We start from the raw sequence: 13,069 nt of genomic DNA, 5'->3' as shown, positions 1-13,069 counted from the left end.
TTGCCTTTGAACTGAGCCCACAAGCCCTTTGGTATTTTGTTTTGGGAGTCTCACCACTACTAGTACACAGGCTGGTCTCAAACCTATGTTCCTGGTGTCTCTGCCTCCTTCATAGCTGGGCAGTACACCCCTGTACCACCACACCCAGCACAAAAATAATATTTGAAAAATAAGTGTTTTTTTCAAAGAGTGATAGGAGGTGCAGTAATTTTACGTCTATTCCTAACATATTCATCCCAGTTTAGATTTGTTTTAAATATTCCAATGTCTCAGTGTTATCAAAAGATTTTTTTTAAGGATAATCAGTACTTTCTGGGATGTCTTGTGTGCTTTCTTCCGGTAATCTCACATCCCTATCATATAGACATTACCCTTTTAAAGATGGGTAAACTGATGCTCTATGTGGCTGAGTAATAAAACCAAGGTCACACTGGAAGTAGGAGAACTAACTCTCAGAACTAGCTCTGATTTTACTTCTGAACCTCAGGATTTCATGCATATGTGAATACGCCAAGCTCTCCTGGAAACAGTCTGGTCTATTAGAAGTTTAAAAATAAACATGAAATTTTAAAGTTAGTGTAAAATACATGTGCTAGGAGAAATTTGTTTATAATTTGTTTTGGTTGGCCTTCAAGTAAGAACAAAACAGTTTTAAATAGTACATACTTTTTCTGTGTTGGAAACATATAGCAAATCTACAATTTGTTTTTCTTATGTGGATTGAAGGCCTTTTAAATCCACTTAGCCTTGCATTTCGACCTCTAAGGAACTCCTTAGAGATCCATCAAAAGACATCAAAGGCTGGGTGACAGTGGCTCATGCCTGTAATCCTAGCTACTCAGGAGGCTGAGACCTGGAGGATTGTGGTTTGAAGTCAGCTTGGGTAGAAAAGGCTGTGAGACTTTATTGCCAATTCACCAGCAGAAAAAAAGCTGTTCTACAGGCATAACTCAAGTGGTAGAGTGCAGCTCTGAGTAAGAAAGCCAAGTAAGAGCTGAGATCACACACACACACACACACACACACACACACACACACACACACACACACACACACACACACACACACACCACACACACAGTTAATGATCAGTGATTACCTCTAACTACTTTTCTGATAATTATTTTTTATTATTATGGGGATATAGTGTCAGCAGGACACATTCCAAACATGAGACATTTTAAAAACATTTCAACAGGATTAACAGTGTCTCCCTGTTCTCTTGTTTTGTGTGATTTTCCTTGCTGATAGAAATTCATCTGTGCTGCACATTGAAACTGGATGGCTATCAAACTTTTCAGGGTTTTTTTTTTTTTAATGGTAGTTAACTTGGAAATTAAATTTTGTCCTTTTCTTAAAGATCATTTTCTATTTTATTTATTTTAAAAATCTGTTTAAAAAATCTACAAATGGTTGTATAGGAGGGTTATCATTTACCACGTCCATTTATGGGCACAGTGCGTTTTGATCAGAGTCACTACTTCCGTTTCCGTCATTCTCCCAGCTTCCTCCCCCTCCCGTTATCAGTCACATCATTCACAACACTGGCTGAGATGGAGCTCCTGCACGCCTTTCCATTTACCTCACCAGTCACTCCCGCCATTCTCATCCCTCCTGTGTTCCTTGACCCTCCCCCTCCCCTCCCCCCCCCCCCCCAGCCAGGAAGTCCTATTTCATTAATCTGTGGGAGCTGAGATGCACCAGGCTCACTCACATCATGGAATCATGCAATAGAAACCACAAAGTGCATCTGAAAGATAGCTTCTGGATATGTGACAGTCAAAGGCACAGGCTACAAGTTCTACAGGTTAAAATTTCCAAACAACTTTTTTTTTTTTTTTGTCGGTTGTGGGGCCTGAACTCTGGGCCACGACTCTGTCCCTCAGCTCTTCAGCTCAAGGCTAGCACTCTACCACTTGAGCCACTTCTGGCTTTTTTCTGCTTATGTGGTGCTGAGGAATCAAACCCAGGGCCCCATGCATGCAAGGCAAGCACTCTTACCACTGAGCCACCTTCCCACCTTTTAATTGAATAAAAGAAGTAAAAGAACGTTCAGTGGGAGAGTTTTAGAGAATACCAAAAATAAATAAATAAATAACCCTGATTTCCCCTTGCAAAAACAAGCCAAGGAGAGTGTTTTCTATGACTCTTAAACTTGCCAAATAGAAACATGTATGTGACAAGATGCATTGTATTTGTAAATGGCTTTGTTAACTGGCAAAAACTAATTTCAATATGTATCCCCCAAAGTTAAGAAAATCCAGGGAAGGGAGGAGAGTAAGGGTGGGTGAGAATGCTAGAAGGGCTGATAGGGATCAAGACACCTGGTGTTCACAAATGGCTTTGTTGAGTGGGGACTCCCTTGTACTACCACTTAAAGGTAAAATGTGCTTTCAAAAAGAAGTATGTTCATGTAATAAGAGAGCAGATCCTCTTTAGGCACAATGGTCCATTTTTGTGGCATTTATTGAGACTTGAAATCTTAGAGAGCTCTTTGCATCAAGACATGAAGGAGTGAGATGATGAGCAATAGTCATTTCGGAAATGTTTTTCAATTTATTTTCCTCTTTTGTCCTTTCTAACTTTTAGATGGCATGTTTCTAAGGCTGCAGTGGCTGCTAAAGACTTAAAAAAATCCTTTTTATTATTTTTTTCCTCAGATCCCAGGCAGGCCCAGTCTTCGCCACCATGGTCCTATGACCAGACTTACCCCTCTTACCTGAGCCAGATGACGTCTCCGTCCATCCACTCCACCACCCCGCTCTCCTCCACGCGGGGCACTGGGCTCCCTGCCATCACCGAGGTGCCCAGGCGGATCTCAGGTAAAGACCAAGCTTTAACTAACAGCCCAGATCCATGCAGGGGTCGGGGCAGGGGCTGTGGGAGAGAGGGAGGGGCCAAGCCTGCCTCGTTGTGCTCACAGTGTTAGGAGAGGCATGTGGGCCAGGGTAGACCAGTAGACACGTAGGTCTTCCAAAATGTGGGTTTATCACACATGTGAATGTTTGGAGTTAAGAGCTTGAAAGTCTTCTCGAGATGGCACACTTTTCTTAAGATCATACCTAGTGTCACCCACTTAGTATCCTGTTGAACCGAGTCCCATTTTTTGGGGAGGGGGTGAGGCCTGTTTCATAATTAGGGCCTTCTCCTGAGGGTCTTACGCTAGGCCTTCCTGTGCGTGTGTCCCTTTCTTTTCCTAACATCTATCTCTAAATCAAATTATAAATCAAATTGATTCTACCACTCTCCATTCCTATTTAAATCCCAGGAGTCCATACTAGCTAGTTCCAAAGGGAGAGCAGGGAGAGGACAAGAGAGGAGAGAGAAAGAGACAGAGACAGAGAGATAGATAGATACAGAGACAGAGAGAGACGGAGAGAAAGAGAGAGGAAAGAGAAGCAGAGAGAGAGAGAGCACGTGTACACTTGGAATTCTTCGTAGAAAGTAGACATTTGAAGGGCCCGACAGGAGACACTATAGGTCCTGAACAGCCGTCTCCAGACGGTCTCTCTCAGCATGGCCACGCAGCAGTCCCAAATCCTCTACTTGAAAGACACTCTCAAATTTATGGCTCACAGTTGAAGTCTGTGTGCCCCCTTTGTTAGCACGGAACATTCATTATGAAGACCCCCCCAGAAGAATGTCCAGGATCTCACACACTGACCAGCCAAGAAAGGTGTGAAAGGGGCTCAGCCTCGTGTATGAGCCCTGGGAACACCCTGTTTCTCCTAACATGCAAACGATAGGTCAGTCCCACGGAGGCACACATCCTCTGCACCTTGTGTTGTCCCAGCCTCTTCTCAGCAATCGGGCCCCAGGCACTTATTTGACTCCTGGCCGGGTTAATGCCTTTCTTCGTTTCTGTCTTTCTCTTTGTGTTTCTGTTTCTCTCCCTCTCATTTTCTGCCAAGCTGGAAGCTGCTACTCTCTCCGCTGAGTTTCCTCACTGACGAACCTCCACCAGCAGGCTTTGCTTAAGTTCAGACTCTTGTCTCTTTCACCTTGGGAGGAGGGAAGGCTTTGCTTCTCGAGCAAGTAAGCAGGAAAGGGCTCTCTGCTCCTAGTGCCTCCACCTTTTCTGCAGCAGATGGACGGCCATGGGGGTGAGTAGGGAAAGGCCCGGGGCTGGGGGCTGGAGGGTGGTGGTGGGGGGGGAATGGCAAGGTTCTCTGGAAAACTATGTAACCACGTCCCATTTATGACTGCCATTGCTATGCTTATGAATCACATGGTATTTATTGGGAACCGTGGGGGAAGATGGAATTTATGTTTTTCATCTTCTTTGACTGGACGCAGCATCTGCTTTAGGCTAGCATCCATCAGAGACCCAGGAGAGGAGGAGGCAGGAACAGGCTTAGTGTGCGGCTGAAGGTGGAAGGTTGGTGGTTTTAAGGTAGTTTGTATTCTGTGCCACGGGTCTTGTACTTTAGAGAGGGACAGAAATGACATTTGGACAGGACAGAATTGTGCACACTTGCTCGTGTTTAGAGTCTCCTTGAGGCTGAAGCAGACTTGGCTATGTTTTGTTCTCTGTCACTACTGGGTATGTCTAGGTCCTAGAGGGAGAAAGCTGGGGGCGTGACTGGCTTTAGGGACACTTCACAGCCTTTCCTTGGGGTATTTACCGGGGAAACCACTGAAACTAACACTGAGAAGATACTAAGCGAGTAGTTATTACTGTTTGTCATGTACACGTGCCACACATCGCAGCCAGGTTGTGTTGAGTCTGTGGAGGTTTGTGTTGAGAATTCCTTAAAACAGGTCCGCCAAACGTCCTAACACCTCCCCTCCTATAGAGAGGAGGAGCGGGCAGAAACTGTGTACCTTTCCAGCCCTGTACTGGTCCTTGGCCAAAGGTAGGAATGCGCCCCTGCCTTAAACTGGTTTAACACCGAGTTTAGTCCAGTTTTTTCCTCCTCGCCAGGCACGGCTGGGAGTTGTTGCCGGTAACGAATAATGTGGGGCCAAGGTGGGAGGTGCTGGATAAACACTGAAGAGAACAGAAAATCCCTCTTGTCAGCCCGTAGGGAAACAGGAAGGAACATTGTAGATGGACTGTCAGGGAACTGGAGGAACCCTGCTTTACCCAGCCTTGCTCTTGACTGTGGAGCTGGGTCTGCTCACTGCCGTGCCGTCCAGCCCTCTGGGCCCTGGCTGTCTGCGGAGTGAGCACATCTGTATCCTTCTAGGTCCCATCCTGACAACCACCTCGGAGAAGAGCCGGTCTCAGGCTCTTTTTGGTCCAGGAGACTGGTTGCACAGTTCTGTTTCAGTAGCGTTCTCCTGTTTAGCTAAAGCTATCCATGATTTAGAAGCCTCTACGAGTGACACACTCATGAGAATTTAAAAACACCTTTTTAGATGCTTTTGTGACTCGATCCTTTAGGTTCAGTCCATTGCTGTACCTCTAGTCTTCATCATGCCTTGTGTCAGATAATACTGTTTGCTGGAAACAAGGACAGCTAAAATAGTAAGCTCCATCACCATACCCAAGCAGTTCCTGTGTCACTTTTCTAGATCTTTTTGAGAACAGTTCATGTTTTGTGAGCAGAAGCCAATTCTCATCTCCCTGTGTAAAGAACCGAATTCTCATGATTTCAGCTGAGAAAGGACAAAGTTTTCCATGTACCTAGTATGACTGGAGGTTCAGACCCAAGTTTGAATCTTAGTTTGACTAATCAGGCAAGCTTAATTGCCTAAAACTTAGCTTTTAAATATACAAATCAGGAGATATTTATTCTTTAGGATGACGTGGGGATATAAGGTGTTCAGCTTTGGGAGTGATAGGAGAGAATGATGGAAGGGGTGCATTGGCCAGTATGCACTGCACTCGTAAACTGACATGCTGGCTGGAAACCGCTCTGTGCAACCTCTGAAAGACAAGGGAGAAAAACAGATTACTAAATGAGAGAAGAGTTATTCAGCACAGACATGACACACAATATGTGCCAAATAAGTCATAGCTGATACTACAAAGTTAATTTTTGAGAAATATAAACCCATATATTTGTGGGCAAGCTGTGGCTTAATTGGGAAGAGAACTAGAATAAAATAAATATAGATTTAAACTTGAAAAGGGGATTATTGGCATTACAAAATGGGTCACCACAGAACATATTAAGAATAAAAATCGCTTGGAATATTTAAATGAGGCAGTACACTTATGGTATTCACAAAGCACTTAACACAGTAGACAGTATTTGCCATTTAAAAATGAATATTTATAGAACTAAAAGACTAATATTTATAGTTATATTTATAAAACTAATGGCCACTAAGGTTGGTAACCATTCATGAAAAGACATTAAAGGATTAAGGAAAAAATAGCTACCCAGTTATGTCATAAAATGAAAAATATTGAGTGATTACCATAACCAGGCGTGATAGTATTCTGCTCCGTAGGGGTCGCAGGAACAACTAGAATGGTCCACTTAGCGAGGTTTGTTTCTAAGGAAATTTGTTGTCATCCTAAAGACCAAGGAATCTATGAATCTATTTGAAGACTTTCAGAGGATCTTGTTTTATAACTTCCTTTATCAGCGTCCTTTCCTCTGAGCAATTTTTCAAGTGTGTTTACAATTCTAGAACTTACTGACCTATAACGCCGACACTTAATATGCTATTGTACAGTTCATGTGGTCTTCCTCAAAATCCTTTCTGGAAGAAAGGTATAAACAAAGTAAGATAAAAGATAATGTTAAAGTCTTAATTTTAGTGCACGGATATTTCTAAGTTCATAGGTAAAATAGAAACCCTCTGGAAATAGATAGTCTTAAATATCATAGTGAGAACATCCATGGCAATTAGAGCTTTATAACTGCACAATGTATAATTGCCTGCCTTGTTAATGAGCTTGGATCACATTCATTTAAATTATAAAAATTATTTATCAGGAATCAGTCTCATCCTGTGCAGAAGTGTAGAAGCAGCTCTGTAAGGGTTGTTCCTCCTCCCCTACCATCTTTACAGTGATAAGTGAGGGCTTATTCATGTGCTGTTTATCAGGTCATTTTCATACATTATTTCCCATCATTTTGTGTGATTCCCAGAGAATATTCACTGTACAGAAGTAGCCAGTTATTTCTCAGTGATTCTGTTAAAGAGCAAGGTGTGGTAAAGCAAGGAATAGTGTGCTATTCGCTACCTCAAACCACTATATGTCTTTATAATTGAAATAATATCACTTCCCATGACATGGTGAATGTTTAAAGTACTCATGAGACTTCACACAGAGGTTACAGTTACTCTTTTGAAGGTCATTGAAAAGTATTATGTAAGTGATCACTGCCCTTCAAATGTACTTTAAAATTTTTTAAAGTAGTTTTACAAAGGGGTTTCAGTCTCACAAGTCAGTGTCACCTTCTGTCATTCTCACTCATCTTTTCTTAATCCCATCCATCCGCATGCTATTGGAAAGATGCACAGTGGTTTATTGCGAATGCTGGACTTGGGGGTCAGATAGGAGCTCTTCTTGCTCTTTCTAATGGAGAAACCATCATCCTTCCCATCTGAGGGAACTAGCTTTGAGTTACCTAAGGGGCAGACCATGCTGGGAAGTGGGAGGGATTTATTGCATGGCGGTGGTGGTCCCTTCTGTGGTCTTGATCATGTAGATCTTTCTGCTGTTTCCAGGAGATGTCAAAGACTTCCTGGAGACACACAGGGGATGCTGGCAGTCTCAGGCACAGGAGAGGCCACTGGGGTTTTGCTTTGCATTTGTGGGACCTGAGCACTGTCCCTTAGCTTTTTGTGTTGTTGTTCAAGGCTAAAGCCTTATCACTTGAGCCACAGTTCCACTTGCTTCTGGCCTTTTTTTTTTTTTGTCCCCACTGGTTAAATGAAGATAAGAGTCTCATGGGCATTCCTTCCTGGGCTGGCTTTGAACAAAGATCCTCATATATCAGCATCTTGAGTAGCTCCAATTATAGGTGGGAGTCACCAAATGCCTGGCAGGAGTCCCCCCACCCATAGGAAGGAATTCAGAACTGTAATCCTTTTTGATGGTTTTAGGCAAAGAGCCTTAACTTTCTTCTTTCAAAATATTTAAATATAAAAAAAAATTCCACTCCATCAGCTCACTACACAGGACTGTTGACGATGCCTCCACATTAATGACTCTCAGCTGCTCAGCTCTTCTTCGGTCAGCAGAATAGGCCTCACTCTCATGCAGAAAGTTACTTTAGTATTTACTATTTTATCACTGCCACAAAATCTCACAAGTGCCAGTGGAAAAACCCATTGAATCATTTGAGGTTTGTCAGCAAGATTGTTGCATGGAATTTCAAACCCAGTAGTGTTTGATATAGTTCATTTTATATATTATATATATACATATATTATATATATATATATATGTATATATATCTCCCCATATAACCCAGCCTCTTTTAAGTCTCCTGACTCAAGTTTGTGAAATCAGCAGCTTCGGTAAGGTGCCAGATAGTATATGAGCATTTAGTTTAGCAGAGCAGCTCTTAACACACAGGAGGGAGCAATACCTGAAGAAGGGTTAAAAGGAAAACTGGAGCAATTAATACTAATAGGCCAGAAAGTTAAAGCAGCTGTAATAAAAATACTAGAGCATCTACGTTTTACTACAGACCCACTACTTTATTAAGAGCCACCTGTTCAGTAAACATACCTCTGCCCCAGGAGCCATGGGCGAGTAATTAAGTTTAATAGGAGCCACTCTTATTTTGAAGAAGTTCTCTGTTTAAAGCCACAGAGAGGGAAGTTATTAAATTTAATGGACCCTAAACAAAGGCAAGCGCTGTGTTTACAATGGAATATCCTCAGTATCCTCCATGATATCAACTGTGATTGAATGGATTGTTGACACATTCTGTAAGTACCAGTTCATCTTGCTTTCCCTAACCTTCTGACCAGAGAAGATGCCATTAGAATCTTTTTGGACCTACCTCAGTTTACTCTACCTCTTGATTTACTGGTTCTAAGGATCAACAATGTATTTTCCATTCCTCCTAGATCAGTTGGAGGTAGTGGGCCAAGTTCACAAAGCTAAGCAAGCTTTTGGTTGCATGACTCGCTATAGTTGCTTGTAGCTCAAAGTGAAATCTGCTTTTATACATGGTTCTTATGAGTTTCTTTGGTGTGGGGACTTCTGACACACGTATAGCCCTCATGCATACAGAGAAAAGCTTTGTAATGGAAAGAGCCATGTGCATGCATAGATAACAGACCCACGTGTGGTTCTACATTTTATTGAAAGATTTGCTACCATCTCCTTCCTTGAAGAGATGTAAACTGGAGTATTTATTGATTTCCTCATGGTACACTGGCTTCCTGGCCTCTTAGAAGAGAGTAGAGAAGTTTGAGGAAATCCAAGTTTTAGTTTCAGAGTCATACATAAATTGTAGTGTAAATAAATGACAAATTTATCCATTCAGAGGGCAAAATTTCAGAGATTTCTGAGGTTCTAGGAGAAGGAACATACAGTCTATTTTTTAAGACGAAGTCTTCAAGTAAAGGAAGTTTGCTTAATCAAATAAATGCTAGTATCTAAAGCAGGTTGCATTATTAGCCTTAAAAGAGGAGAAAAGTACTGTTTTATATATACATTGTTAGGTTAATACTTCAACTTTTGGAGCAGTTTAGGTTTACAGAAAAATTGAGTAGAGAATATGGGGTTTTTATCTCCTTCCTTTCGCCTCCATTTTCTGCCATCATTTACAATATTATCTGCTGCTGAACAATTAAAGTCTACAGTTGACCTTAGGGTTCACTTTTTATATTGTGTGTACAGTTCCATGGGTTTTGCTAAATGCATGATGTCATGTATCCACCATTATAGCATCATGTGGAACATCTTGTCTATCCTTTTCTTTTCCTTTTCCAGACTCTCATATATTCTCAATCATACAGTATAGTACGTAGCTTTTCCAGACTGGTGTTTTTAATTTTCCTCTTTGTCTTTTCATGGATTAGCATAACATTTTTCTACTATTAAGTAGATTCTGCTGTAAGAATACTTTTTTAAAATTAGAGGATGCTCTAATTTGCCCCTAGAAATATCACTCCCTCCATGTTTTCATTTCTCATTGACTTTGTCAGTGATACTTCTTGTTAGAAACATTCCATGGATTTCTTCCTTGGGAAATATTTCTGTTACAGCAACTGTAGGCCAAACAGTTTTCCCTATCTTTAGTTTATTTTTTTCCTCTCTTTTTTGCTGGTAGAGGGGCTTGAACTCAGGGCCTAGGCGCTGTCCCTGAGCAATTTTGCTCAAGGCGAGCACTCTACCACTTTGAGCCACAGTCCCACTTCCATTTTTCTGGTAGTTAATTGGAGATAAGAGTTTCATGGACTTGCCTGCCCAGGCTGGCTTTGAACCACAATCCTGAGGTCTCAGCCTGCTGAGTAGCTAGGGTTACAGATGTGAGCTGCCGGAACCCACCTTTTAGTCTATTTCTTAGTGAAAGTATTTTTCTTAATTTTGGTGATAGACAAATCCCTAAACAGCCACCTTTTAGTTGACTGTTTGTATCAACTAGCATTCACAACAGATCTAGTTAAAAAACGTCATTCCTGTGCTTTCTGAGCTACTTCTCCGCATACTTGACTCCTTGAAGTAAAGGGGCTGCTCTGTATCTGCCTGGTGTTCCTGAGGCATGCCTGCTGCCTCCCACTTCTCTCTGACCCACCTTTTTGTACTGGTGACCAGAGGCTATCTTGTTTCCTTAAGATTACCACCTGGCCCCTTAGAGTATCGTTCTTTCCTATCTGCTCCTGTCCTGTGCATACATCTTCCTTTACTGTGATAATTTGATTACGTGCTGTTCTCTTTCATCAGCTTCTTTAACAACAGTGACTCTTGTCTCACATATTCTTGAGTCATTCAAGCGATGGTTAGTAGGTGCTTAGTAATACATAGTGAAATAAGTAAATATTAGTGAGAAAGAAGACAGGGAAAAGAAACTGGGCATGTAGGAAAAAGGGGGAGGGTCAAGAAAATAGATTTTGTTCACCTGGAACAACAAAGAAAGGGAAAAAGAAGAGAAACTTTCATTGCTGATAAGGACAGGAAATAGCCCAGTAAGAGTATACATAAACAGTATATATTTTTATCTTCAAGTCTCTTTGCAATGTGTTTCATATTTAGAACACATATCAAGACTGCATCTGTTTCCAGAACTTGTTGCTAACAGTTAGTAATAATGCCAAAAAATACTTTAGGTCCAGCTTGAAACCAAATAGAATTTCTGATTTCTAATTCAGAGTCTGACATTGATTACAGCCATCATGCAATAAAGTGTCAAAGGCTTTTCTGAGAAAATCATGTTAGCTAAGTTGTAAGCTGGATGCAATACTGTTCTTCTAAAAGAAAGCAAAAGTTCTGTTTTTGACAACCCCCTTGTGAACAGCTTCTCACGGAGTCTTACCTTCTTTCGGCTGGTTTTCCCTGTGCTTCACCTTCCCATCCTGGGAGATGTGGTCTCATATTATGTCATTGCCCTAGTCGCCTGTCTTGGATACACTGTAGTTTGTCAGTGTCCCTCGAATGTCTTCCGTCCAGAGCAGTGCCTGTGCTCAGGCTCTGCAGGGGCAGGCGGCCACATCACACTGTATTCCAGGAATTGCCACTTCTGCCAGTCCGCCTTTCTTCCACTTACTTTTTGTTTTGGTGCTGGTCTTGGGGCTTGAACTCCGGGCCTGAGCACTGTCCATAAACTTTTTTGCTCAAGGCTAGTGCTCTACTACTTAAGCCACAGCTCCATTTCTGGCATTTTTGGTGGTTAATTAGAGACGAGAGTATCAGGGACTTTCCTGCCCAGGCTGATGTGAACTTCAAGCCTCAAGAGCTCAATCTCTCAAGTAGCTGGGATGGCAGGTGTGAACTGCTGGCGCCCAGATCTCTCCTTTGTACTTTTACACCTTATAGAACCAAGTATGACACTTCATGGTTACTCTTGTTAAGTTTTACCTCATTTAGTTCAGGTGATAATATTTGCCTAAGAACTTTCTGTGTTTTAATAATGTCATGCGATCTATTACTAGCCTCTTATATTCCTTCCTACGTGGGCTGTCTTTCCTTAGTTCATTGTAACCATTTCCCACCAACTGAACGGATACTTAGCATCTATCACAATGTGTAGAGACAGGAAGTGGATGAAAGGGATAGAGAAGGCATGGTCTCTGCCTTTGAAAAGTCTCATCTGGGCGACAACAGAAAACTGATGCTAGCGTATGTGGAGGCCAGCGTAAACTAAAGATACTCGGGATCTGTGGCATGAGACCTTGTCTGGTCTCTCTACTCTAGCAGTTCACATCTATAACCATCTTGGAACCATCCCTTATAGGAAATTTTTTGCTTTGAGTGCTTCAACAATTATGTTGTAAAAAAAAAATTACCTATTTTGTGTGTGGCTCCATGATGTGGGGAAAGATATGATGAAAAGATATATTTTGCCTTCTCTCAAGTAGATTGAAAAACTCCCCTGGGCGAATAAGGCCCTACCTACCCTTCCAATCCTCTGTTCTCTCCAGAACTCCAGCTAGAATGAAAGTTCCTCTGTGCCAAAGGCCTAACTAACTTCCTAATCCTCTTCTGAGTCTCTGCCGGTCCATCTTCAGTGCTCTGAACGTGTGTAGATGCTCATGGGAGAACTTGCCTTCTACAGCAGAGGCTGCCCATCCGTTGGTGCTTCCTGTTTGAGGCTTGCTGATGCTATGGCTCTAACAACTGGCTGATGTAGATGGAGAGGGGGTCCCGTGGGAGACTGATGACAATTGCTGTGTACCGTAACCTCTATTCCATACAAATATGATCCCAGCATATGATGTATTATGGAATTTACCAATGTCTCTGACTGGCTGACACACACAGCTAGCTCTGTGCTTTAACACCTATGCGCATATGCATGTATTTATCTACTCACTGAATTTAGAATGGCATCCACATTTAGTAAGTATTCTTGGCAGGCATGTTTTGTTTGCTGGTTTTTGTTGTCATATCAGCTCATATCAGCCAAGGCAATGCATTTTTTCAGGAAAAACAGCACCCACAAAATCACTAGGTCTTAGTATTAAATGGTTAACTCATTGAGCATTG

The 13,069-nt window shown here is 42.0% G+C and overlaps 1 protein-coding gene across 4 annotated transcripts in view; it reads left to right on the top strand.

The window, feature by feature from the left end:
* Positions 1-13,069, top strand: part of Runx2 (RUNX family transcription factor 2) — a 178,376-nt gene that overhangs the window by 144,590 nt on the left and 20,717 nt on the right. For all 4 annotated transcript variants that reach the window (XM_070023621.1, XM_070023619.1, XM_070023620.1 and 1 more), the window contains one exon: positions 2,661-2,822. In XM_070023621.1, coding sequence (XP_069879722.1) covers positions 2,661-2,822 — 162 coding nt within the window. The remainder of the gene's footprint in view (positions 1-2,660; positions 2,823-13,069) is intronic.

This window comes from Dipodomys merriami, unplaced genomic scaffold (assembly GCF_024711535.1).
Source record: "Dipodomys merriami isolate MVZ:Mamm:240054 unplaced genomic scaffold, mDipMer1.0.p SCAF_16, whole genome shotgun sequence".
Classification (NCBI taxonomy): Eukaryota; Metazoa; Chordata; class Mammalia; order Rodentia; family Heteromyidae; genus Dipodomys; species Dipodomys merriami.
This window is presented reverse-complemented; position numbering and strand designations above follow the sequence as displayed.